The 27,236-nt window shown below is 48.9% G+C and overlaps 1 protein-coding gene across 1 annotated transcript in view; it reads right to left on the bottom strand.

Moving 5' to 3' along the window:
• Adcy3 (adenylate cyclase 3) overlaps positions 1–21,030 on the bottom strand; it is an 89,326-nt gene extending 68,296 nt beyond the window's left edge. The window contains exons 1-2 of the mRNA XM_028778087.1: positions 20,978–21,030; positions 19,111–19,950 (exon numbers count right to left, since the gene is read on the bottom strand). Coding sequence (XP_028633920.1) covers positions 19,111–19,785 — 675 coding nt within the window. The 5' untranslated portion in view covers positions 19,786–19,950; positions 20,978–21,030. The remainder of the gene's footprint in view (positions 1–19,110; positions 19,951–20,977) is intronic.
• Positions 21,031–27,236: the final 6,206 nt, after the last annotated feature.

Here is a 27,236-nt window from a genome sequence, read left to right on the forward strand (position 1 = left end):
GGCCCCTGCCGGGGCCCGGCGGGCGGGGTGTGTTGGTTGGGGTTCGTTGGTCGGGGTTTGATTGTTGGGTGGCCGTCGGTGGGTTGGGTTGGGTGGGGTGTGAATGGAGGGGTACAGATGGAGGGGTGTGAATGGAGGGAGGGGTGCAGAGGGAGGGATGTAGAGGGACGGGTGCAGAGGGAGAGGTGTGGATGGAGGGGTGCAGTGGGAGGGGTGTGGAGGGAGGCATGCTGATGGAGGGGTGTGGAGGGAGGGGTTGCAGAGGGAGGGGTGTGAATGGGGGGTGTGAATGGAGGGGTTGAATGGAGGGGTGTGGAGGGAGTGGTGTGGAGGGAGGGGTGTGGACTGCAAGGACAGGGGAGGATTAGAAGGAATCTGTCTAGGGAGGAGGCAGAGAGAGTGGTCACGTGTGAGGGCAGGTATCTGGGTACCACTTCTAGGAGGGGATACTCCACAGTCCTCCACACTGTGGTGTCCACTGTAGGCCAGGGCCTTAGCCGGGAAGAGCTGCTCTTGGTTGCAGAGTAAACTTTGTTCTTGTTCACTCAGTACTAAAATTGTGTCGCCTCCCTGGGGATGCTGAGGTCATAGCAGGCCAGGATCCTTTCTCCAGACTTGGGAGGGAAGGAGGAATTTCTCTCTTTCTTTCTTTCTTCCTTTCTTTCTTTCTTTCTTTCTTTCTTTCTTTCTTTCTTTCTTTCTTTCTTTCTTTCTTTCTTTCTTCTTCTTCTTCTTCTTCTTCTTCTTCTTCTTCTTCTTCTTCTTCTTCTTCTTCTTCTTCTTCTTCTTCTTCTTCTTCTTCTTCTTTTTGGTTTTTCGAGACAGGGTTTCTCTGTGTAGTCCTGGCTGTCCTGGAACTCACTATGTAGACCAGGCTGGCCTCGAACTCAGAAATCCGCCTGCCTCTGCCTCCCAAGTGCTGGGATTAAAGGCGTGCGCCACCACTGCCCAGCAGGAAGGAGCAATTTCATTGTTATTTTTTATAAGGAATTTCATTGTTATTTTTTATATCCTTGCCTTGGTTAAATTGGTTTCTTATTTCATATGTGTATGCTATAGAGGAAAATAAGTATTCCCATTACTAACAGGGGTCCAATGCTAACAGTAGCTAACCCTAAAGGATAATATTACAGGCATATAAAATATATGTAAAATATGATACAGTATTTTCCAGGATTTCCATGTTCCCTCTATACCAGACTGAACCACAAAAAATAAGTCTGCACTTTTGACAAACTGAAAGCAGTTGGATATAGATAGTTTCATGTAGGTCAACCTAATTATTTGATATTTAACCAATTATTTAGGGAGTGATTTCACTGTACCAAGCCAGTATGCAGACGATAATAAACTTTTCTTTAGAGGCAAGGTCTCATGTAGTCCAGGCTAGACTCTGACTCATTATATCCCTGAAGATAACCCTGAACTTCTGCCTCCACCCCTGAGTACTGGGATTACAAGCATATACTACCACGCCTAGCTTATGTGGTGCTGGGAATTGAACTCATGACCTTGTGCATGCTAGGCAAACACTCTTCTAACTGAGCTGCTTCCCCAGCCACAATAAACCTTGAAGAAGTCATAATAGGAGGCAGTAATTCTCTTGTAGACAGGGACTCAGCTCTCTGTGTTCTCAGCAGCTTGAAGCTTGTGCAGGCCTGCATCCAGCAGCACATGAATGTGGCAGAGGAAAAAGATCCTTAAGCAAATAGAAAAATCAATGTCCATCACAAGACATACAAATGAAATTACATGTTCTAAATTTAACATCAGCCACGGCATCTCTCTAACAGAAGTGGGGATCTGGAAAGGGGATGTGTCAGGCACCAGTTATGCTGACCTTTACTGTCCCCACAGGAAGATGGGGACAGAGAAGCAACAGGAATGGAGGCTGCAGAGGGCCATGGCCCTGGCTTGTTAGCAGGCAGCCCTGAGGAGGACTCGGTCCCTAAGAGGTCTCTCCCAGTTTCTCCACCTCATGCAGTAAGTACCACATGCTAGGTAGAAGACAGCCACTCTCAGAAGACAGCTTCTGCTAATGGAAACTTCTCCACAGATAATCATTCCTTCATTAAAGCCTGTCATCCAGGAGTGGGAAGGACCTTCACCCTAACCCTATCACTCTAAAACTGATGCTTCTAAGTAGCTGCATTCTGACAGGACAGACTTTGAGAACAAGTAGGAAAGGCATGTCAAACAGTAGGTGCTCCCAGCTCTGGTAGGGGCTACGGAAGGTGTAACGTTCCAAAACTGTAACACCTAAGGGCTCCTGTGATGCAAGGGGGCTGGGCTGATGAGGAGACCAGCGTAGAGCAAGATAGCTGAATTCAACATGGGGTATAAACAAGAAGTCCATCCAGGCTACCTCCTGTGGCTCATCTAGGACAGGAATGGGAGCCGTGAGGGAAGAGAAGAAGGTTCAATAAGAAGAACCCAGGCTACTTCCAAAGTCTAAAGGACCAATACACCAGCAGGGCGAGATGGATCACCCCTCTACAACTTCCTGACCTCACACACAGGTCCACAGGCGCCTCTCTAGAATGCAGACTTCTACTGTTCCCTTCAAGTGTGTTTAGCAGCAAATCTACATAGACAAGTTGTTTAAGGTATTATATTTCGATATTAAAATAGAACCTAAACAGGCAAAATACATAAGACGGCTGCTGTTTCTAAGAAAAGGATTTTAGAAATGTTCAAAACTATGAGTAGCTGAAAGAAAATGCCAGTAAACTGGAGGTTGTCAACAACTAAAAAAATGATCACAAACAAGGAAGGAACATGACAACTATCTAGAGGGTTCTGTAACCTGATTATTCCCAAGTGACTTAATTCTTTAAAAATGTTTTTAGCCGGGCTGTGGTGGCACACGCCTTTAATCCCAGCACTTGGGAGGCAGAGACAGGCGGATTTCTGAGTTCAAGGCCAGCCTGGTCTACATAGTAAGTTCCAGGACAGTCAGGGCTACACAGAGAAACCCTGTCTCAAAAAAAACACAGAAAAAACCCTGTTTTTAGACTTATGACTATATGTGTATGAGTGTTTTATCTGCATGCTTGTGTCATGTGCATGCTTGCATGTTTATCTGTGAATCATGTCTGGTACTCTGAGAAGCCAGAAGAAGGCTCCAAATCTTGCAGCCGGTGGAGAGCAGCCATGTGGGTGCTGGGAATTGAACTCAGGTCCTTTGCAAAACCAAGTATTCTCAAACAATTGAAACAATTCTCCAGCCCTAAATGACTTAACTTTGTGAAAATCAGAAATTACAGGCCACACATGCTAGATACAAAAGAAGCCACACAGGAAACCAGCTATAGTACAGGACTGAATTTCCCTAATCAAAAAATCTGGGCTAGAGAGATTGGCTCTGCAGTTAAGAGCACTGACTGCTCTTCCACAGATCCTGAGTTCAATTCCCAGCAACCACATGGTGGCTCACAACCATCTGCAATGGGGTCTATTGTGTTTAAAGACAGCTACAGTGTACTCATATACATAGACAGCTACAGTGTACTCATATACATAAAATAAATAAATAAATCTTTTTTTAAAAATCTGAAATTCAAAATGCTTCCAAACCTGAAACCTTTTAAATCACACATGATACCCCAAATAGAAAATTGCACATTAAGCAACATTTTTTTCCAGGTAGAAATTAGTTAAACTCTTGTACAAAAATTAAATTACCTTCATGTTATAACTCACTCAGTGTGTTAAGTGTTACAGTGAGGACCTAATGCAGATTCCCTGCATCATGGGCACAGTGGGACCCGCACGGTGCTGGCAGAGTTCTCTGTATGTTTTTATTGGGGATACAGTCCCACAGCCGTCAGCACCTATCCAGGTACACATGTACAGCGTACTCAGGGCAGGAAAAAAGAGCAGGCGAAGCTAACTATGGTGGCACAAGCCTGTAGCCCAGCACTGCAGACACAGAATTTGTTGGACACAAAAATGGCCAGACCACTTTTCTTTTACATTGAGGAAGCAAGAGAGTTTCAGGGTCTCGATGACCAGTCACTCGAGCTAAATCGGTGAGTGCTGGGTTCAGCAAGAGACCCTATCCAACACAGAAAGTGATTCAAGAAGACACCTTGATGTCAACCCTGGCTTCTACACACATACTCATTCATGTGTGTGTGAGTGTGAGTGTGAGTGTGTGTGTGTGTGTGTGTGTATGTTTGTGTGTATGCATGCGTGCATGTGTGTGTCTGTATGTGTGTATGTGTACATGTGTATGTGTGTATGTGTGTGTATGTGTGTTTGTGTGTGGTTTTGTATATGTATGAGTATGTGTGTCTGTACATGTTTGTGTATGTGTGTGTATATGTGTGTGTGTGTGTGTACACAAATACTTTTCTACTGTCTTTTCATCAAACTTACTGTGCCTTAGCCCGCAGCCATTTGAAGTATATCTTGTGACAGGTGTTGACAGCTATGAGATGCTATATGTCTATAATCCCAATTTAAAACATATACAGAATTTTGCCATGGCCACAAGAGTCCCACTGTGACTCACACAGCCAACTCCCCCAGCACAAGTTCCACAAAAGTCCCACAGCTCTTAACACACCACCTGACACCATCCATTTCGCCTGTGCTTGTCTTGTTATTGCCTTTTTAAAATATGGTGCTACATGCTCTGACACACACTCTGCCACAATAATTCAAAATTTGACATTAATCAAGTTGTACATCCTCAGGAAAGAATCCTTGTGGGCATTTTAATCTAGAAAAATTGGCTTCAAGACCAGATACACGCCATGCTTCCTGGGGCAGTGTTCTCCATCACTGTCCGCCTTCACTTTTTTGGCTATAAAGTGCCATGGACAAGGACAAGTACCTCACAGAGGGGACTGGAGGACTAATGGACACACTGTAGGGAGAGCATGCTTTCAAGGCTTATGTAAGGGTGATTCTAGCTGATCATGGAGGCTCACAACTTCAATCCCAGCATTTGAGATGCAGAGGCAGGTGGATCTCTGAGTTGGAGGCCAGCCTGGTCTACATTCTAAGCATGATTCCAGAGTAGTTTAGCATCTTCAGAGCAAACACAGAAGTGAAGACCACAGATATGCCAGAGGCATCACAGAAGGAACATGGGACTGCTTCCAAGGTGAACAGTGAGCCTCAAGATCGTCTCCCCACCAATGCCCAGTGACAAGCTTTAGGGGTTGTACATAGAGATTCCCAGGGAGGAGGATGGATGGTCACGTACAGGAAAACAAAGCAAGGCCATGAGAACCTGTTGGAACGTCCCCTGCCTACATGTCTAATGATGCCCCCACTTACAGCCAGACCACTTTTCTTTTACACCAAGGAACCAAGAGAGTTGACTTAATAGAAGGGTTCTCTTGGCCTTCCTCTATAACATACCAGAGACCTTCACTACGCTCCTGCTAATCCTCTGCTCTAAAATAAGGCAATAAGTAAAAAGGAGGAGAGCCACTGCCATAGCAGAGTGGGGGTGGGGCATCAGAAGTACACTGTCCTTTGTCCTCCTGGACAGCTCTACAAGAGCCTCCTTTCTCTGGAAAAAGAAAATAAACAAACTGGTGGCTGTCCCCAAATGCTGCCTATGCTCATGCCTGTACTGATTGTTAGAGGCGGATCACCAGAAGCCACGTCTAGCCAACAAACCCACAATCACTCCAACTAGAGTTTGGTTTTTCCTAATTACTATCGGGAAGTGTTTAATAACTGTAAAGATGCCCATTCTGAGGGTGCTAGGCTGTTGCTGCTATTCCTTTGTTTTGTTTATACTTTTGTGTGTGATAAATGCACCTGTATGTATGCAGGCGCACACACCTGTGCACACAGAGGCCAGAGGACACCAGGTGTCCTACTCTATCACAAATTACCTTATCCCCTTGATTCAGAGTCTCTAACTGAACCGAGCTAGAGCTAGGCCGGAAGCCCACAAGACCCCAGCAATCCGGTGTTCCCCACGCCATGGCCATGCTGAAGACCATGCCTAGCCTGTTACATGGATGCTAGAATCTGAACTCAACGACCCTTCAGAGCCAGGTGTTTTTGCAAGATATTTGATCACACTGTGAACCCTGAGATTGTTATGTACAAACAAACAAACAAACAAAACAACCTTTTTCTAGTTGGGGTGTGGCTCAGCCCTTAGCACACACCTTTAATCCCTTTGGCCCGAATACAAATACACCCTTAGTTCTCACTTTTAATCCCAAACAATGAAGGTAAAGTTACTTTGTGGAAGGATGCACCATGTCTGAAAGTGATATCTAATTGAGTGTCAGACAAAGTCATGAATCAGAGAAAGATTTGACAGACTAGGATACACCCAACTCTCACATGAAGAGAGAGGAAAGGGAAGCTACTTAAGAGAGCAGTGCAGAGAGAGAAAAGAGAGGAAGAGGCAGTTTCACTGGGACAGTTATAGAGAGAGGCTGCCGAGAGAGACAGAACAAGCCAACGAATAAATAGCCAGGAGACTAGAACATATTGCTGAAGTTAGTATGAGGCCAAGCAGAGCAATTCAGGACCAGCCAAAAGAAAGAGAGAAGCCAGATTCAATCAGTCAGCTTGGAGAGGAGTTTGAGCCAGAACAGCTCAGTTGAACCAGCCAGCTACAGCTCAAACGGAACTAGAAAGGGTGAGCTTATTCAGCAGTAAGTCTCGGAGGCTGAAAACACTCTAGGCCTAGATTAGATTGTATGCAGGCTAGAAGCTTCCAGAACTAAGCCTAGGTTGGCAGACAGAGGCAGTAAGCCTCCCAGACAACAGTTTATACAGGAGAATACAAGTTACACTTACAAGGTACGGCGTTGTAAATCTGTAACCTCAGCACGTGGGAAATGGGGACAGGAGATCATGAATTCAAGGTCATCCTTGGCTTTGTGGCAACTTCAAGGCCAATCTGGGGCTACAAGAGACCTGGTCTCAAATAAAACAAAATAGACAAGGTATCTAGAAAAAGTTCATGTGGCTATTTCTTAAACAGGGAATGAGGATCCAAGACCACAGTTGGGCACTGAGGAGGACTGGCCGAGCAGAGAGGACACACAGGGAGGTGTTCGAGCCTGACTCTACACTACTGCCTTCCAAGAGGGTGCCCTACCAGGATCAGGTTGGCAGGTGCTATAGTTTAAATACAGTTTTATTCCTTCAAAACTCACGTTGATATATGATTCCAAGTATTTTTTGAGGAAATAAGTCTGGGAGGGTTGTTTTGTTTTTGTTTGTTTTTTGTAAATTTGATACAAGCCAGGGTCATTAGGGAAAAGGGAACTTAAGAAAAGGCCTCCATCAGACTGGCCTACAGGCAAGTCTGGGAGGCATTTTTTTTTTTTGATTAATGATTGATGGGTGAGGTTCCAGCATACCTGTGGGTGGTGCCAGTGCTGGGCAGGTGGTCCTGGTTTGTATAAGAAAACCAGCAGCTGAGCAAGCCATGGGGCCCAAGCAAGAAGCAGCCATCCTCTGTAGCCTTTTCCTGCCTTCAGGTTCCTGTCCTGAAGTCCCCCCATGTTGAACTGTAATCTGTGAGGAGAAATAAACCCTTTCCTCCCCAGACTGCTTTTAATTGTGGTGTTTACCACAGCAGAAGAAACCTAACTAGGCTAATATGGCCTTTAAAAGGTATCTAGGTCCTTAAGAAATCAATGTCTTTCTTGTGTGATTGGGCTACATTATGGTAAACTCGGGTCATTTTTCCTTCCCAGTCCTGGCTTTCTGGCAGCAGTTGAAGCCACACAAGGTCCTCGTTGGAAGTTGACTAGACACCATGTTCTTAAACGTCCCAGTCTCTAGATTCACAAGCTATTAATACCACTGTTCTTCATAAATTACCAGATCTTGGATGTTGTGTTATAGGAATGGAAAAAAGACCAAAAGTTACAAAGCCAGTCTGCCAGTCACGTAAGAACTTGGCATGGCCCTAGTGGATAAAAGGCAGACCTGAAGGACATGCCAGGGGCACACCTAGAGCCAGCCACGACGCTGCCAACAGTGGCCGCCACAGGCACTGCACAATCTGATTCAACTGTGTATCTCGAAAGCCAATCTTGAAGAGACATGTCGACAGCAAACCACAAACAGAAACCTTGATGTTCAAGTCCAATCTACGGTGGTAAAGAGCGTGAGGGTGGGTCCTTCTCACAGGCGCCCTGACTTCTCTGTTTACAGGGAGTTTTGAGAAGGGGAAGGAGCTATTTCTAATTAAAGTGTCTTCCTCAGAAACCACGAGGAGAAAAGGAAGAAAAAAAAAAAAAAGCTAAAAACACGATCCAAGGGAGAAAAAGGTATCAAGACAGAAAAGGGCCAGGAGGGGACAGGAGAGAAGCAACAGGCTACAGCTAGAATATATAAATGACAATCGTAAGGGAAACGATAGGTATGGTTAATAAAAATCAATGAAAAACACAGGCCCTATGGTCATATTCCGCTACAGTATACAGAGGTTTAAGGCTCAAAACACTTTTGATAATTCTTCTGGAGGAGAAACAGTGATTAGGAAAAAAAAATGAATAAACTTGGCTAGATTCGTTAATAGATCAAAGGTGAGAGCTGGCTGCCAAGACCAGACAGAATAGAGAAATAATTTAGCAAGGCATGGTGACAGAAGCCTGTAATCTCAGCCCTCAAGTATTGGAGGCAGGAGGATGATGAGTTGGAGGCCAGCTTGGGCTAAGATCAAGAGAGAAGAGGAGGGAGGGAAGGGAGGAGGAAGAGAAGGAAGGGAGGAGGGAGGGAGAGTGGGCATCCACGTGAAGCTCTGTAGTTTATAAGGTGTACATCAGCCCCACCTCCACCAATAAGGTATCACTCCTGTCGCTGTTTGTCAGGGTACAAAATGCTATCAGACAGAAATGTCACAGGCCACCTGTCATGCAGGCCCCAAGCAGGCATAGAGATGGGTCATGGACAGTTTGTCACCAAGGTCTCTCTACACAATGGCTGCTTCCCAGCACTTCCATCTCAGCCCTCCTCTCCTACGTCCACCCTCTGTCCCTGAGCAGCTCCTCACCCTTTTAGGTTCCCTTAAACATTTGGTGACTGCAACTCTCCATGTGTGAAGGTCTCTTCTAAGCTCCAGATCTCAAGAACACAGTATACGGTGTACCGGAGACGGACACACAGGGCTGGTCTGGATAGATGTCCACAGGGACATCACACAAAGTTCATCTACCCCATCCCTCTCTGCTTCCATCTTGGTAAGTGGCCCAGAGGCATCCTCCTTGGGTCACTCCAACAGGCTCCCATGCTGCCTTGAATCTCCTTGAAGCTATCAGCATAATCCATAGGTATGGACACCTGATCCTGTCTGTCCCTTGCTTGAATTCCTTTGAAACAGTTCCATCGTCATAAGAATAAAGCCCTTACTTAGTTGGGCATGTAGCTTGGTTGGTAAGGCATTTGCCCCCTGTGGATGAAGTTCCAGCACCATGTAAACCAAGCATAGTGGCACATGTCAGGAATCCCAGCACTTGGGAGGTGAAGGCAGAAGTGCAAAGCTATCCTCAGCTAGCCCAGCCGTAGTGGTGCACGCCTTTAAACCCAGCACTTGGGAGGTAGAGGCAGGTGGAGTCAGCCTGGCCTACAGAGTTCCAGGATAGCCAAGGCTACATAGTGAGACCCTGTACCAGAAACAAACAAACAAACAAACAAAACAAAACAAAAGCAAACAGGGCTGAGGCTGCAGCTCAATGGTATAAGAGACAGAAACAGAGAGACAGAAAGAGACAAAGAATAAAAAGTCCTTCCACTACCTGGTTCTGCACCTGTCCCTCCAGCTCCCACCACCAAGTCATGTTCTTGGAACATAGTGATTCTCACCAGCCTCAAGCAACCCTGAACCTCTTTATGGCCCTGTTTCCATTGCTCTGCCTGGAAAACTCCTATTGATACTACAGGGCCCAACTCAAAAGCAGCTCAGGAGCTTCTTCCTGGGTTTCTGCAGACAGGTACTCTCTTGCACATAGGATCTGTTCCCTAGCCTGTGGGCTCTGTGTGCATGGGGCTTGAGATCACTCATTGTACACAGCCCACCCCGAACAATGTTTGCTGCTCTGGCAAAGCATTTGTGAAACAGTATGAGGAATGGAAACTTCTCCCAGGACTGGAGGAACAAGGGAGGGGAGATGGCCACTGCTCCAACTCTGCTCGGTGGATCTTCTGAGAGGTCTTATGCAAATCACTTGTGCCTGAGGACCAGATGAAAACTAGGCCAGTGGGAAGCCAATGACTCATTTTCTAGGCTCCTAAAATCCTTCTTTGGCTGCTGCTTTTCCCTGGGGCCAGGAAAGGAATTTAGGGGCAAGGGGCAGAGGATAAGTTAAAGAGTTAAACGAAATCCTGGGGGCTGGAGAGGTGGCATTTCTCTGAGGACCAGAGTTTGGTTTTCAGCACCCAAGTGTGGCTTGCAACCACGTATAACACTTGCTCTAGGGGATCTCACACCCTTTTCTGGCACCAGGGCCACCAGGGGTACCAGGGGTACGAGACATGCATGTGGTGCCACATACATGCATGTAGACCCCAAAGTACTCAGACACATAAAATAAAAATAAAGAAATCTTGAAAAAAGAGTTAAATCTTGCTTTTTTTTTTTTTTAAAAAAAAAAAAATCACTCTTGCTAGGAGGTAGTTGGGCACACCTTTAATCCCAGCACTCAGGAGACAGAGGCAGGCAGATCTCTGGGTTTGAGGCCAGCCTGGTCTACAGAGCAAGTTCCAGGACAGCCAGAGCTACACAGAGAAACCCTGTCTCAAAAAAACATAAATAAAGAGCGCTCTCCCCATCCCCTACCCCTGTCTCTCTGCGTTTCTGTCTCTACTCCCTCAACTCCCCTCCCCATGCCCTAAATAAACTCTATATACAAAACAAAACAAAACAAAACCCAAAATAAATAAATAAATAGATAAAATCACTCTCAGTGAGAGGAGAGATGGGACTAAGGAAGGCAGAGCATGGCATTCCACAGCCATTCACCCAAGACTGGATGCAACCAAGGCGTGGCAGGGACTCCACGACAGGTCCTTCTCTTCCCTAAAGCATGCAGCAGCCCACAGAGAAAGCTATAGTGTTTGCGTCCGCAGATGTACATAAGCAAAGCCTGCCTCCTGGAGAAGAACAGGAATATCAGAGCCAGGCTGCCTGGCAGCTGCTGTGTGCACAGCAAGACCAACACTGGTATAGCTAGACAGCATCTCTTGAGGTATGGATGGCTTCCTGTGGCCTGGCACAGTGTCCTGGATATAAGATCTAGCTTGTGTTTGAAAAGGCAAGAAATCTGGGCATGGTAGCACCTGCCTGTAACCCCAGTGTCAGGAGGTGGGGGCCGGAGAATGAGACATTCAAGACCAACCCCAGCCTTTTTGAAAGTCAGGCTAGGCAACATGGGCTGTGTCTCAAAAAACAATTTTCTTAGAGTCAGAAAAAAAAAATTCTTCCAATGCACTGAAGGCAAAGCAAGGCCCAAGCAGAAGAGTTCGAAAGCCCACCTTCAGGTTAAGTATAAGGTAGTTTCTTTCTTTCTTTCTTTCTTTTTCTTTTTTGTTTTTTGAGACAGGGTTTCTGCAGAGCCCCCAGCTGTCCTGGAAGTCGATCTGTAGACCAGGCCGGTCTTGAACTCACAGAGATCCACCTGCCTCTGCCTTCTGAGTGCTGGGATGAAAGGTATGTGCACCACTGCCCGGCCTTAAAGCGGTTTCTTAAACTTTTCAAAAAACTAAGCAACTACACAGAGGACCTCAGGGAGAATCTTAGTGGTGAGGGTGTTGAGACAGTCTCACTGAGAAGCTCAGGCTGCCCTCAGAGTTGAAACCTCCAGCTCAGTCTCCAAGGATCAGTTCAGTCCATCACTCCCGGCTGAGAGCTTAACACAGAACATGGCCCTGTTCTGGACCAGAGTCTAATTTCTCAAACATCCCATGGTCACCGAACACTCTGTATCCACGAAGACTCACAGCTTCAAAACTGAGTCTTGGGCCAGGAAGACAGCTCAGCAAGCGTTTGCTACTCAAGCCAGATATCTGAGTTCAATCTCCAAAATATACAGCAGAGAGAACTTCCAAAGGTTGACTTTCACAAGTTTGTACACATGTGCCAACACTCACACGTGCAAATGCATCACGCACATGCATATGCACAATGATAATAATTGACAAAATAAAAATTAAATATAAAATAAAATGGAGTCCCTTCTCCCTAGTGGATTCCAAGTGCCTCATAGCTTGGGACAGCCTCAGATGACGGCTGCTCTGACTACAGTCCTGCCTTGTACTATGTCACGCTCAAATCAAGGGGTAAAATCAATTTCCTTTTGTACCTGAGTCAATCGTATATTGCTTTGACCAATATTACTGAGACTACAGTCATTAAAACCTGGAAGCATTTACTTTCTCCCAGAGACCACGTGCTGTGATCCTGGGAGCCCCAGGAGCCACATGAAGACACTACAAAGATAGCAAGATTCCAGACACAGAGCAAAGCATTCTGAGAACCTGCCAGAAGAGCCATCAGCCAAGCACAGACTACTGAATGAAACAGGCCCGGCAGCCAGAGAAAGTGACCCCAGATAGAGCCAGATAAATCAGAATAGCTGCCATCAGAACAGAGCCAACACAGAGGACGGCAAGAAACAGCAAACTCTTACTCACTGAAGCCACAAAGCTTTTGGAGGCTGGACCGCAATGAGTGACCCGTCTTCAGGCAGGCTGTGTAGAAGTGGGCCACCCCACATTAGTGAAGCTCTTAGAAAGCCTAAAGTGGACTATTCGTCCAAACATGTTTATTTCTGAAGAATAAAATGCTTCCAATGTCTTCATATTACAGCGAAGGGAATGAGGTAGTCTGACCAGCACAGTCACTTACCGACATCAGTGGCCAAGGGCTGAAGTTTGTTGATATCCTGATAGCTTTGCACTGAGACCAGCATAGGACACTCACCTGGGGCGGCCACATGGCCATCTTGCACACATGGCCATCTTGCACACATAGCTGTCTTGCACACATGGCCATCTGCACACATGGCCATCTTGCACACATGGCCATCTTGCACAAGCTCAACAAAGATATTTGAGTGCTGTTAAAGCATGCATATCCGCACTGTGACCAGGAATGCATAGTCTGGTGAGACGACAGGTGGGAAACGACTGAGCAATTATCATAGGCTGGACCACCTGCGTGAGATCTGTTGTTACACACAAACTGCAAAATCCTATGGTCACACGGCCTTGAACACCCAATCTCTTTTTATCTTGACAGCTAAGCAGGGTCAGGCCTGGCTTAGTACTTGGATGGGAGACTGAAGAATAAGAAGCTTTGGATCCTAGTGATTCTCATGGAGAATTTACCAAGCTCTGGAGAGAGAGTATGGGTGCATGTGTGCACATATGTGTTCATACAAGGCAGCCTCAATCCGGAGCTAGCCCAGCCCTGAGCTTCAATTTCCCTTCCAAAAAAAAAAAAAAAAAAAAATCACAAACTCGGGACTGCCAATGCTAACCACAAAATGTCAATGGAATAAAACAATGTGAACAGTGGGCCCTGAATTGCCTGTGAACCCTCCTGACACACTAGGGAAGCTGTTTACACAGAGATAAGGATCAGGATCGGGACAGACTACAGAGAGATGTGAGCAGAAGGGACTGGGGGTGGGGGTTCTACAAACCATTTATGTGCCCAGGAATTCATTATCCTTCAACCAAGCCAATGCAGTTGGATTCCATGGCCCTACAGCTCCTTGCCTCCATCTTCTCAGTAAGCTCTTCAAAGAGGATAGCTACCACTCCTCCTGCATCTGCCTCCAGCACCTCTCCCACGTCCGACTTCTTCTTTCCCATAGTGCCCATGCCTGAGCCCAGCCCCAGTGCCCACCTGCCAACCCTCCCATGCCTGGATCCCCAATCCCTCTTCATTTCTCACAAACACCTGGTCACAGATTCACAAAGAACTTCCTGTTACAGGCTTCTATCCTCTCTGCGCCCACTTCCCAGGAGCAGAAGGGAATGCTTTCTATTACAGGGCCTTCCATCTCTTGGGCACTGTTCTTTGACAAGCTCAACAAAGATATTTGGGCGATCAAAGCAGCAGGCAGGAGGCCCAGATGCCTGGTTCCCAAACCCTCCATTCCACTTACAGGCAGCTCTCCAGCAATCCAGCCCTCCCTGCCGCAGCTGCATCCTCTGACCTTTTTAAGCCTCAGTGCCCTCATCTTGGAGATGGAGCTTGTCACCTCCAGAACACAAGGGGACAGTGTGTATGACACACATCTGGGTCCAGCTGTGGAAAGGACTGTCTTTGGAGGCCTTTTCCTCTCTCATATCCTTTTTGCTCAAACTCTCCAGGACGCCCAGAGCCAACCCTCCCTAAGTGAGTGACTTGCTGGCTCCTTGGTAAGCATGGAAGGATCAAATCCAGGGCTCACCTTGCAAAGAAAGCCTGCTGAGGCAGGCTACTCATTCCCAGATAGCCTTCCTGCTGTGAAGTCAGTCTACAAACTATTTGTCAGGGATTCCTAGGCCCTCATTCACCACAGACTCATTTCTTAATGACACACGGCAAAAGCCTATGAGTATGTAAAAGGGTCTCTGAAGCAGTTATGGGTCAGAGGAGTACTCACCGCCATATTGGCTCGCCATACTGGCTGTCTTCCACCCTCCACCCTGCCTTGCTCCCTTCATCCACCAGCTACTGCTCTGGATCCTGCCTACTGGCTCCCTCACCTCATCCCAAAACTAGTTAAGACACTGGAGGGCAGGCTGTACTATAAGAGGCATAGTTGTCAGAACCCGGATGAGGGAGCCTGCGGCTCCTCCTGACTCATTCCCCCACCCCCGTCCCCAGGCAACCCTAGGCCTAGGCTCCCCTGACCACAGCCTGAGGACCCATGGCTGACCCTCTCTGTCCCAGACCCAAAGGCTGTGAGGCTCTATTTTTGACTCTGTAATATTCTCTCATTACTGATCTACAAAGCCCCAACACTACCTGGTCTCCTCACTAGAACCCCATTCGCTGACCCCTTGAGAAGAGCCAAGGACAAGATATCAGGTTGCCACAAACCCCAAGGCTACCTTTAGTCCTTCCCCCATATAGCCAAGTACAGACATGGGTGTGTGAGGCCTGCAGGAGACTCTGACACTGGAAATGTTTCCTTGATGCTACTCACAGAGGTAACCAAAACCAAGAGGCTCACACAGAACTACAGGTGTCCACTATGAAAGTGAGCCTACCTCCCCCAGAACCACAGGTGTCCACTGTGAAACTGAGCCTACCTCCCCCAGAACCACAGGTGTCCACTGTGAGACTGAGCCTACCTCTAAGACCCAGGAGAGACACCTGGCCAGAGCCAAAAAGCAAGGAAAGAAACACACAGGCAGGAATTGAAGAAGAAAGTTCGGCCCAGGTGGGGTCTGAGGAAATTCCTGGGAGTTTACCTGATGGAGGACCTGGAGACCTGGCCCCCCACTCCCCTGCCCCTCTCAGTCTCAAGGGAGTTCCCATCCCACAGGCTGGAGAAGCAAGCACCAGGGTGAAAGAATGACGCTTTTCTTCACACCCAGGGGAGCTGGGTCCTTGGTATCTGTCCCCACAGCAACGCTGCATGAACCTTGGTTTCCACAGTACTCAGACGAAATATACTAAAGCTGTAAGTGAAGGAAGACTTTGTTGAGTGGACCTGGGAAACTAGGCACCTTTGAAAAGGTCACAATTGGGCGGTTAAGCTCTTCCAGAGGCCCTGGGTTCAATTCCCAGCACCTACATGTCAGCTCACAACTGTTTGAAATTCTAGCTCCAGGAGATCTGGCATTCTCACACAGACACATTTGTGGGCAAAACACCAATGCACATAAAATAAAAATAAACAAATCACTAAAAATAAAAAAGAAAGAAAAGTCACTTTGGTCCCAAACAAGTGACTCAGAAACTTCTGGAACATGTACTGTGAAAGCTTGGCCTCCAGCTTCCTATCTCAGGCTCCCGATTTAACCTTGGGAGGCCCCCCTTTGCCCTTCTATCCCCAAAGCCAAGTTCTAGGCACGATTTCATGCAAGATCATGTTCCCCTGGGATGCAAAACTCTTATTACACATTTTTATTTTATAAACATGTATGTATATATTATTTTTATTACAGGGATGGGGATTCAATTCAAGAGAGGCCAGAGCATGCTAGGCAAGCTCTCTACAACTGAAATATTTTTATTCTTTAGTTACTACTTTTACCTTTTTTCCTATTTCCAATTAGGGATCTTATTTCTTTGCAGTCCTGGTCTCTTTAAAGACCAGAAATCTTGAGTTCAAAGCTGATCTATAGGAACCCACCCTGTGGTTATATCTTATCTGGATCCTTTTCCTAGGGAAGCTTCCAAGTTAAGTTTCTTGCTGAGTGGAGAAGATGAGACCCAGAGTGACATGGGCCTAATGTATCAACACAAACTTCAGAGCCAGGGGCCTCAAATGAGATGATAGTGCTTCCATCTACTGATGAACAGAGACCCAGAGACTCTACAAGCTGTGCCTTCTGCTGAGATGTGGGTGATGACCACAGTCAGAAAGAAAAAGGGAAGCCAGGATCCTGCTCTCAGGCTGAGGAGACAGATTCCCACTACCATGTGGGGGCCCTGGCCAGTGAGTCAGCACACCTAACCTCTACTCATTTCTGCTGCCAGTGATCAACAGCTGCTTATCTGTAATTCCTTCCCTATGACCTGGGGGCTCTGAGCTAGATAGATGTTCTCCCAGGCCCTTGCTGAGAGGGCATAAGTAGAGAATCTGGCAGAAGAGTAGAATATATCAGACATGGCTCAGTGCTGGCCAGTTTCCACAGGCTGGCAGCGGCTTCCGTCTGAATGAACTTCAGGTATACCTTGTCTATCCTGGCCCCTAGCCAGTCACCTCTTTAGGCTGATACCACACCAGCCTTATCTTCCCACCACACAGAGCCGAAGCAAGAATCAGGTTCCTCCATCAACCAAATAACCTTCAGGCAAACCTTCCTGGACCACAATCAGGAGACAGCTCCCCTGTAATCTGGTCACTGGTTTGCTGACCCTCTGGGGACACACTATCTACAGTCACACAAGTCCGCTCCCAACTAAACGTAGAGCCTCTACCACGACAAGGTCCCACTGTCTCCTATCTCAGCACTCTGGTCAGGCCCAGACTTAGGGAAGGACTGCTCAATTTCACTAGAAGATGCTTTCTGTACCCTCAAAGTCTCTTAACAAACAGGTCCAGGTGTGGTCAGAAGTGGGGGAGAGTTTCTGTGCTCTGTTCTCTGATTTGTTTCTGATTTGCTCCTCACTGAACGACACACTGGGGAGACACACTTAAGGCCAGGCATCCTGGCAAGAAGAAAAAGGAAGAAGTACTTGTTTATTGGAAGGTAGGTAATGGTTCAGATTATGTCCTCAAGCCCCAAATGGTGCCAGACCTACGTGTCCTAACCAATCCCCAATATCAATAGCTATGGACATCTTCCCCCCAAAAAAATGTCCACAAGCAGAGACACAAACTGAAGCCACCAACCCAGGAAGCCAGGACAGTAGTAACAGGTGTTCACAGGAGAATCCCCAGCACCCAGGAAAACAAAAAACAAAAGCTGAGTGGTGATGGTGCACACTAATCCCAGCACTCAGGAGGCAGAGGCAGTTGCAGTTGGATCTATGTGAGTTTGAGGACAGCTAGCGCTATACAGAGAGATATTGTCTTGAAAAAAACAAAACAGCAACAACAGCAAAAACAACAACAACAAAAACAACATGGTGATATGCCTATAACCCCACAGGCTCTAGCCTGGTGCCAAGCCATGCAGAAAACTGTGAAATTTAACTGAGTATGGTAGCTCACATCTGTAATCCTAACACATGACAGGTAGAAGCAAGAAGGATCAGGTGTTCAAAGTTACCCTCAGCTACAGAGAGACCATTTTGGGCTACATGAAACCCTGACTCAAAATAAGAAATCATTTAAAAAAAAAATCTGTGAAATAGGTTCCTACCTGACCCAGAATGGGAAAATACAAAGAACATTGTACCAAGACCTAGAAAAAAAAGGTAAAAACCCAGCAGAAGCCATGTTCTCCTCTAAACAGCTGGGAGGCAATGGAACAGCCTCCTCAAAGTTCTCTCATCAGAGATACCACTGGGGTCACTGTAGGCTATGTCCCAATCCCAAGCAGACAATGAGAAAGGTAAAACAGAAGCCGCAGTGAGATGTGGGGGCGCCGGAAGAAACCTTCCCAGCTCTCGAGTCATATATGGAAAACTGGAAAGGGTGAAGTAAAATACAGAATGCACAGATGCACGTCTCTGGGGAGCCCTTCGTGGGATGACCAGATAAACTCAGGCCAGAATCCCAGCCCATCTTCCGGCTGTCTTTCATAGCACTTGGTGGGAACACAAACTAGCAAACCTGGGTCTGAGTGTCCCGTCAGTTCAGGAGAAGCAGCCCGCTAGGACACAGCACCACGCTCCACACCTCAATGGCTGAGACAACTGTCCCAGTTGTGTCCCCACTTCCTGCCTTCTATGGGAGACGACCCCCGTACCCTCTTACACCACCTATCTGCAGGTGATACTCTGAGCTCTAAGGAAGAAGCAGGGTATCTGATAATCACGTCTTCCCTCGTCACCTTACCTAACAAGCTTTCACCCCTGTTCCTTCGGATCTTGATAACAGCCATTCCTACATTCAGGGCAGACTGGATCCCCATTTGATTGAGGGAGAGCACTGAGCTCCCACAAGTCAAATACCATCTGGAGTTATTTAAAGACAGCTAGTGATCAGAATTTGCCACAAGCAGTCTCTTGACCTGGGTCACTGAGGGAAGAATAGCTGGACAAGACTTCCTCCACACCAAAACTCCAAGGTGCTGTCACCTACTCCAACTAGGCACAGGTGGCTGAGTGGCCCCGAACCCCAGTGTTTTATTTCCTTTCTCTAGGATGGCCATATACCATATGACATCAGGGTGTACACTCCCAGGGGCTAAGAGGTGGTCCTTCTGGACTGGCAACTGGGACCCCCAAGGCCGCTCAGGACATGTTTGACTCAGGGCATTAAAAGCAACGCCACCTGGGTGAGACCTGGCTGGAAGAAAAGGCACGCCATAGACAGGGAGGAGGGTAGGACTCACCTCCCTCAACAGCTGCATCCCTTCCAGCTCATCCTGCTGCTGCTGGGCCACAGTGACCCCCAAGACAAGCGTGTGCACAACACAGGAGACCACAGAGATGATCACGATGGGGCTGAGGCTGAGGGGCAGCGTTATGAAGAAGGAGAAGACAAAGAAGGCCTGCCAACCCACGGTGTCACTGGCTGCGTGGGCACGTGAAAAGTTCAGGCCCAGGTAGGAGAAAATCTGGGCTGTGATGAGCAGCCACAGCAGGTAGGGTACCACTTTGCGACTCACTCGGTCTGGGAGCAGTCCCTTTTTGCAGAGCACGAAAAGGATGATGTCCAAGACCAGACCGACGCCTGCCACCATGAGGGGCGCCAGCTTGTCGCTGGAGAAGACCACCGCGCACATCACTACCACGTAGCAGTCAAAGAGGGCCGCAAAGACCACGAGCACCAGCAGTGTCTCATGGCGCTGCCTTTTGAAGTAGGTCTGGTAGAGGTTCTCCAAGGACTCAGGCACGAAGGTCAGCCGCATAAAGCGAGGCAGGCACAGGCAGGACCCCGAGTTCCGCACAGAAATTTCATGGGTCCGGCCGACCCCGCGGTCGGGGTCAGAGGGCAGGCTGACCGAGTACTCGGCTGAGTACTCTGCCGAGTACTCCGGATCGGAGAAGCCCTGGTTCCTCGGCATGTTGGCTGGTGGCTGCTTCTAATGAGGGAGGGAGAAGTCTAGGTCAAGCCACTTCACCAGGGCTTCCTAAGACCTGGGAAAGGCGGGGAGGCTCTTCTTGGCGTCCAACTGGAGCTGGAATGCTTAGTGGGTTCCCAGGACACAGGTGGCGCCGATCATCTGCAACTTAAAAGGGCATGGCTAAGTAGAAGCGCCTCTTTCCTTGCCACCCACCCTACCCCTCATACAGATCCATGCTACACAAGCCTCCAACACCATAGCCTCTCAAGCACGCCCACACACTCAGTCCGGTCCACACCAGACACCCGGTTTCCTGCGTCGGGTTCCTGGAGGGGCCTAGCCATCTCTCCATCCCTCGCATGCCCGGCTCTATTCCTGACTTCCTCACCTAAATTCCCTCCAGGCCCACTGCCTCCAAGCTGAAAATAAAACGTGCCTGGAAGGAGCCGGGGCGGTCTTGGGGATTCCCTCATCTTCCTTCTGTTTACTTCCTTTTCCCCCACCCACCCCAGGGAGAATCCAGCCCCTTCCCAACCTCGGGCTCTGCAGCCTCGTGGAAGCCCGGCCCTGGATCCAGGCTTGGCGCTGACCTGTGCGGGAACTCCGGAGCCGCGCGCTCCGGACCGGAGCTGCGGAGCCGGGCCAAGCGGGCTTCAGCGAGCCGCAGGCTGCTTCCCGCAGTGCCGCCGCGCCAGCTCGTCCGCCCGGAGCCTGTGCGCGGGTCCTCTCGCGGTCAGGCCCCGGGTCGGGCCGGGAGAGGCGCGGGGCTGCGGCTCAGCATCCGTGGGCGCAGAGGACGGCGGCGGCGCACGCTGCGGATGGCGGGCCCAGGCCGGGGCAGCCTGCCAGCATCCTCTGCCCGCACGCAGGGTGAGCCAGCCGAGTCCGTGCGCCGCGCTCTGCACACCGATTCACACGCGCCACAGGCCCCAGGAGGCGGGCGGCCCCTCCCCGCCTTGTCGCCGCCTCCTGGGCGCCGGGTGGAGAGGCCCCTTCGCTGTCCCCAGTGTCCCCCCACTTGCCAGCGCCCGGCGACGACTGCGTGGAAACGCCGAGTAGGTGGCAGACAGAAAGGGGCGAGGCAAATCCACGCCTTGCCCCGGACAGGCCGTGTTACGGGAAGATCAAAGCCCGGGACGTATCCTCCCGGCAGGTGAGGCGTGCTGGGGCACCTCGGCCGCCCTTCTTTTACCTTGGCTTCCTTCCGGGGACAGGAGAGGCCCTGGTTGAGGTTTGGGGGCCGCTCCCCGAGTGGGCGCGTCCCGTCTCAGTGTCTCCGCCCACCCTTGGCAGCCCAGACGTCAAGCGTGGGGCTTGATCTCTCCTCGAGGGAATACGCAGCCTAACCTGGCGACAAAAGAGGACTGGAGTAGCTTGGTTGGTACCTGGCACGTGGACCTGAAAGAGGCCTTGCTTCACGAAGATCTCCAGTGCACATCCTACCAATTGAGATGTGTCTGGGTTCTTCCTTAAAGATGAAAATGCTCCCTTTGAATCTATCTGTCTCCTAAGCCGTAGCATCAATTATTTTCGTTGAATTTGACAGAACACCTTGTTAGGAGTGAAAGTCGCGATTTTGGAAGAAAATGTGCTCAGGGGACTGAGAACAGCCCTCAGCATTAAGGGATCAGTTTTGGGGGGAGCTGAAGATAAGAGAAGGAAAAACAGCTGTGGGGGATGGGGGATGGCTAGGGATGCCCTTTCATGCATGGATAAGTTTAAAACTTGAGCCATACATCCACAACATCCAGGGAACAGTCCATCAGAGAATTGGTCTACCATTGCTGTGAGTATGGGTGACCCTCATATTGTCGGACAAGATCGTCACCCCCCACACACACACACACACCCTGCACCCTCCCCATACCCCTCCCACGTGCTTCAGCCCACACTCCCCAGAGCTCTGATTAGAAAGGCAGAGCAGAATAACTTCAAATATAGATGGAAGGTGCTCTGAATAAAGCACTACCCCATCGTTTTAAGTTGTTTGGGGTCCAGAAATTTATTTTAACTTGTTACATGATGGTAAAGGACATGGAACAATTTTAACAAAGGAATGCAATGATTAAAAGAAGAAGAGAAAGAGAGAAAAAAGAAAAGAAAATAGCTGCTAGGCTATGAATCCAATAGGGTTTCTGGCCAACATCCATGAGGCCTGGGATTCAGTCCACAGGATTGAATCCCAGCATTACAGGCCAAAGGTATTACATGCTTGCCATCCCAGCACAATCAAAAGTTCAAGGTCACCATAGCTGCATTTCAAGGTCACCCACAGCAGCACATCAAGTCTGAAGCCTGGGCTGTGTGAGACCTTGTCTCATTAAAAAAAAAAAAAAAACAAAAAAAAAACCAAAAAAAACATTAGAGTATGTCTGACCTGCTGGGGATGCAGCTCGGTGATAGAGGACGGTCCTTGTACCAGCTCTAGGCTCAGTCCCCAGTGCTACAGTGCTAAGAGTACTTCCTGTTCTTACAAAGGGTCCACATTTGGTTTCCAGCACCACAGTGAGTGGTTCATAATTTGTAACTTCAGTTCTAGGGGATCTGGCGCCCTCTCCTGGCCTTCCTGACCTCCAAGAGCGTCAGACACTCCAGAAGCATGAACACACACATACACACACACTGCACATATATACAGGCAAGCAAAAAACATACAATTTTTTAAAGGAAACATTTTTATTTATTTATTTATTTATTTTTGGTTTTTCAAGACAGGGTTTCTCTGTGTAGCCTTGGCTGTCCTGGAACTCACTCTGTAGACCAGGCTGGCCCCGAACTCAGAAATCCGCCTGCCTCTGCCTCCCAAGTGCTGGGATTACAGGCGTGCGCCACCGCCCAGCTTTAAAGGAAACATTTTCAAGGCTTATAAATACCATGTTAGGGTTTATTTATTTACTTATTTGGTTTAGTTTTTTGAGATGATTTTTCCATGTAGCCCTGACTGTCCTGGAACTTGTTTTATAGACCAGGCTGGCCTCAAACTTAGAGCTCTGCCTGCCTCTGCTTCCTAAATTCTGGGATTAAAGGTATACACCACCACACCTCACAGGATTTATTTTGACACAAGGACACTCACATTACATCTCTGAGTTTCCCCAGCCGTTGGGGTCCTCACTAATCCTTCATGCGGCAAGGCCATGCCACATACCTGGATCCTCATTAGGCCTTTCAATACTGCCTATGTCCCAGCCCTGACCCTCCACCCTGTTTGGTTTAAAGATTTATTTATGTTTTCTGTATATGAGTCTTCTGCCCCTGTGTATGTACATTCACTGTGTGCATGCCCAGTGCTCAAAGAAACCAAAAGAAGGCATTGGATCCCTGGGAACAGGAATTAGGGACAGATGTAAGCCACCACATTGGTGCTGGAAACTAAACTTGGGTCCTCTGCAAGAGCAGCCAGTGCTCTTAATCACTGAGCTATCTCTCCAGGCCCTTCACCCAGTTTTGTGAAGGGAGAGGGCTCCATATAGAGACACTCCTGATCTCTTCCTTGCTGTCCACTCGTCCTTCCAGAATCCTCCAGTGCACCTTACCCCAACTGCTATAGGAACCGGTTTACCTGACATGTCCTAAGAGCCAGGCAGACATTAGAGAAATCATAGGAGCTGGCCTCATCCTCTGGCTACTGCCAACTCTACCAGGCACCACATCTACCAAAACACAGACTATCAGGTATATACCATTCACAGTTGCGGTGACTTTACAAGGACAAGGGCCTGTCAGGTTGGGAAGGGGGGATCTGATTGGGCCTGAAAGGCACGCATCATAGGTATCCAGAGCCGTGTGGCCAATGTCCAACAACAGGAAAGCTGAGGCCTTCCTGGCAGTTAAAGGCATGGGGTGAATATTTCAACTCAGAGGAGCTGTTCACTGCCACAGCCCACCCATGAAGGAGATCAGGAACTCACCTGTATGAGCCACAATGCCTCCCAGGGACCCTCCACCAGCATCATAGATACTCTAGCAGAGTGAGAGGCTGAGTCCCTGAGAGAGATGGCACTGTATATAAAGGCACTGGCTGCCCTCAAGGCAGTCAACCTGGCTTTCTTCTCTGGTACTACAAAGCATTCAGGTCGAAGGACATTTAAGACTAATCACTCTTGGGTCTGCAGACGTAGTTCAGTGGGTAGAGTACGTGTTTGGCATGCATGAGGCTCCAGGTTCAGTTTCCAGCATGGTATAAACCAGGTAGGGTAGGCACACACCTATAATCTCAGCATCCCAGAGGCAGAGGATCAGAAGCCCAAAGTTGTCCTCAGCTAAAGGTAGAGGCCAGCATTGACAACAGGAGATGCTGTCTCAGTAAAACAGTAACTGTTCTAGAGGAGGGAGGGAGTAGAGCACTTGTCTAACGTGTGGCATGTGAGGCCATGGGTTCTATTCCCACTCCCACCAGGCCGAGTGACCAGAGTGGGCTTGTGGGGTGGTATTTTTCAGCCGTCCATTGTGTTCTGGTCAGTACCTGGCCGATAGGCTTAAATTTCATCATCGAAGGCTATAAGGTCTGACTTTTAAATGCCAGGGTGACTTGTTCCTCACACATATCCACAGGAAAGCCAGAACTGTGGATGTGGGCTGAAGCCAAGAAGGAACCCCCAACCCCCACGCCATCCTGGCCTCAGCCCTATACGGTAGTCTTTGCTGAATTTTCTTTGCCTGGTTCAGGACTGGCATGATTACTGAGAATTAATTGTTATTGGATAAACAAGAGTAGTTTGCCCCGCCCCCCAGGGGACATGGTGGCTCCTGAATGCAGCAAACAATAGGCCAGGGCAGAGCTCTGGTATCCCTTGGGCAGGAGGTGGAGGGAGGGGAAAGATCATGAATCCCCCTGGGACCAGGCACCAGGAGGGCCCTGAAAGCAGGCAGCCAGAACCTGCCAGGTGGTTTAATTGGAGAAACCATTTCAGGGGGAAAGGGGGTTGGGGTGCCAGGAAAACAGTAGAGTTTGTGGGGTAAGGGAAAGTAAGGGATGCCATCCTGCTGGTGACTCCTCAGACATCACTAGAGGGTGGTCTTCCATCCACTGCCCTGCTCTAGGAGTTCCCAGGTATGTGTGTGTAAGTGTGTGTGTGTGTGTGTGTGTGTGTGTGTGTGTGTGTGTGTATCCATGTGAGGTGGTGGTGGGGTCATTCCTAGTTCTTCCAGGCTTTCATGAGGCTGAGTAGTGGTGTCTGGGCAGGAACTGAAAGAGCCAAGCATTTGGCAAGTGCATTTGTTGGGATGACAGCAGACAGTGGGTAGGGAAGAAGTGGGCATGACCCTAGAGTGTCCCCTGCAGGGCTCACACCCATGCTTAGCTGCCAGCAGCCCTGGGGCTTGGGTCCTGTTACCTGGAGGAGAGAAGCACTTGGCCTTTACAGTAGCTTTCAGGCTATCTAGAGACTTGGGTCCTTCCCTGCCTCCCATGTGTCAGTGTTGCTGTGGTGCGAAGTTTGTGTCTTAGGGCATCAATCGCTGGGATAAAACACCAGGACCAAAAGCAATGGAGCTGGTGGTGGGGTTTCAGCTTACTCTGTTGCTGAGGGAAGTCAGTCTAGGAACTCAGACAGGGCAGGGGCCTGGAGGCAGGGGCTGATGCAGGGGCCACGGAGGGACGATGCTTACCGGCTTGGCTTGCTCAGCCTCCATTCTTACACTACCCATGACCACTTGTCCAGGGTTAGAGCCACTCACAGTGAGCTGGGCCCACCCACAACGGTAATCAAACACAAAAATGAGTTGCAGGTCAATGGGGAGGAGGGGTACTTTCTCCATTGAGGTCCCCTCTTCCAAAATGACTCGAGTTTGTGTCAAGTTGACATAAAAGCAGCCAACATGGCCAGACTAATCCCCAGACAAGATCACTGCAGACAGGAAATGTGAAACAAGTTTGCTGGCAAGCCATGCTTGGTAGCTCATGGCCTCTCTTCATGGAGGCCAAGGCAGATTCAGGCCAGCATGGGCAACATAGCAAGACCATGACAGGGCATTGAGGGGAAGGAGTACAAAATGGCTGGCAAATCTACACAGAGCATGTCAGTGGGGGCCCATCCACCTCACAGCTAGATGGTGAGATGTTCTGGCCACTCCGACCCCCAGGGCCTGTGCAAGGCTGGACTAGGCTGCCATCAGCCTGTGTCCTCTCCCTGGTCCCATTTAGTTACAGCTCTTGACTCCGCTGCCGATTCTCCCTGGCGGCACCAGCCTGTGGTCTGTGTGTTCTCACTTGTCATTCTATCCCCCTCTGAGTCTTGTTACTTCTGATTTTGTGTTGATTCTTGGGCTACTATGGATACATGTGGACACATGCATGTGGAAGAATGCGAGAAAAGCGAGCATGTGCTTTCATGTGTGAATAGAGTGTCGGCGAGCATGTGTGTGCGTTCCCGGATGAGTACGTGTGAGCATGCGCATGAGTTAGTGTGTGTGAACCGGTGTATGTCTGACATGTGTTAGAGAGCATGTAAGCGTGTGTGAGGGCATATGTGAGTATGACTGAGAAAGCATGTGTGTGGGCAAGAGACCGTGTGTGAGCACGGGACCATGTGCGCCCGGAGGTGAGCATGTAAGTCACTGAGGGTGAGTTAGATTTGAGAGAGCACGTATGAAAGCATGTGTTCTCCCCTCTCACAGGGGTGGTACTGCTAAGGCCCCTGTTTTACAGATAAGGAAACCCCACTTAGGGATGTACAAAGCTTCCCGGGGGTTAGGTTCACTTTCCCCTGTGTATCTGAGGTCTAAGACCTGGCTTCTCACTGACAGCCAGGAAGGCTGGAGACTTCCTGATGTGGGAACCAAACACCATTCTGCAGCCCAAATGGAGACCAGGGAGGTGAGACTCAGAGAGGAAGGAACAGGCCCAGGAGCTCGAACCACTGTGAATGCTGAGTCATCCCGAGGCCTCTGCGGGAATGTCACCGTTTCCAAAGTGCTCCAGCCAGGGCCCATGGGAAGAGCCTCCATAGACATGCATACTAACAAGCCTCTACAGGCCTTCTGGGAGAAAGGGAGAGCAGAGGAGGAGCCTAGGACAGCAAAGGGGGCTGGAAACGGCCTGGCTGAGAGCAGATGAAGGGTCACCCTAAAAGTCCTCTGTGGGCAGAAAGTCACCTCTCCCAAAGCCAAGCCTAAGAGCTGAGGCAGGTCAGACAGGGACTCTAAAGAAGAGCTGTCCCAAGCACCTCCTGAGGGTGACAAGAATCTAAATATCCAGACAGGAGAGATTGCTCAGAGGTTCAAAACAAAACAATAGACAGGCTTCTCTTTCAGAGGACCCAGGTTTGATTCCCAGCACCAACATGGCTGCCCACAAACATCTGTAACTCCAGTTCCAGGGATTCTATGACCTCTTCTGGCCTCTATGGGCAGCAGGCACACCAGTAGAGACATACATGCAGGCAAAATACCCATATACATAATATTAAAAAAGTAAATCTAATATCCAAGTTGTCACACACACACCCCCC

Source organism: Grammomys surdaster, unplaced genomic scaffold (genome assembly GCF_004785775.1).
Source record: "Grammomys surdaster isolate TR1022 unplaced genomic scaffold, NIH_TR_1.0 324, whole genome shotgun sequence".
Lineage (NCBI taxonomy): Eukaryota > Metazoa > Chordata > Mammalia > Rodentia > Muridae > Grammomys > Grammomys surdaster.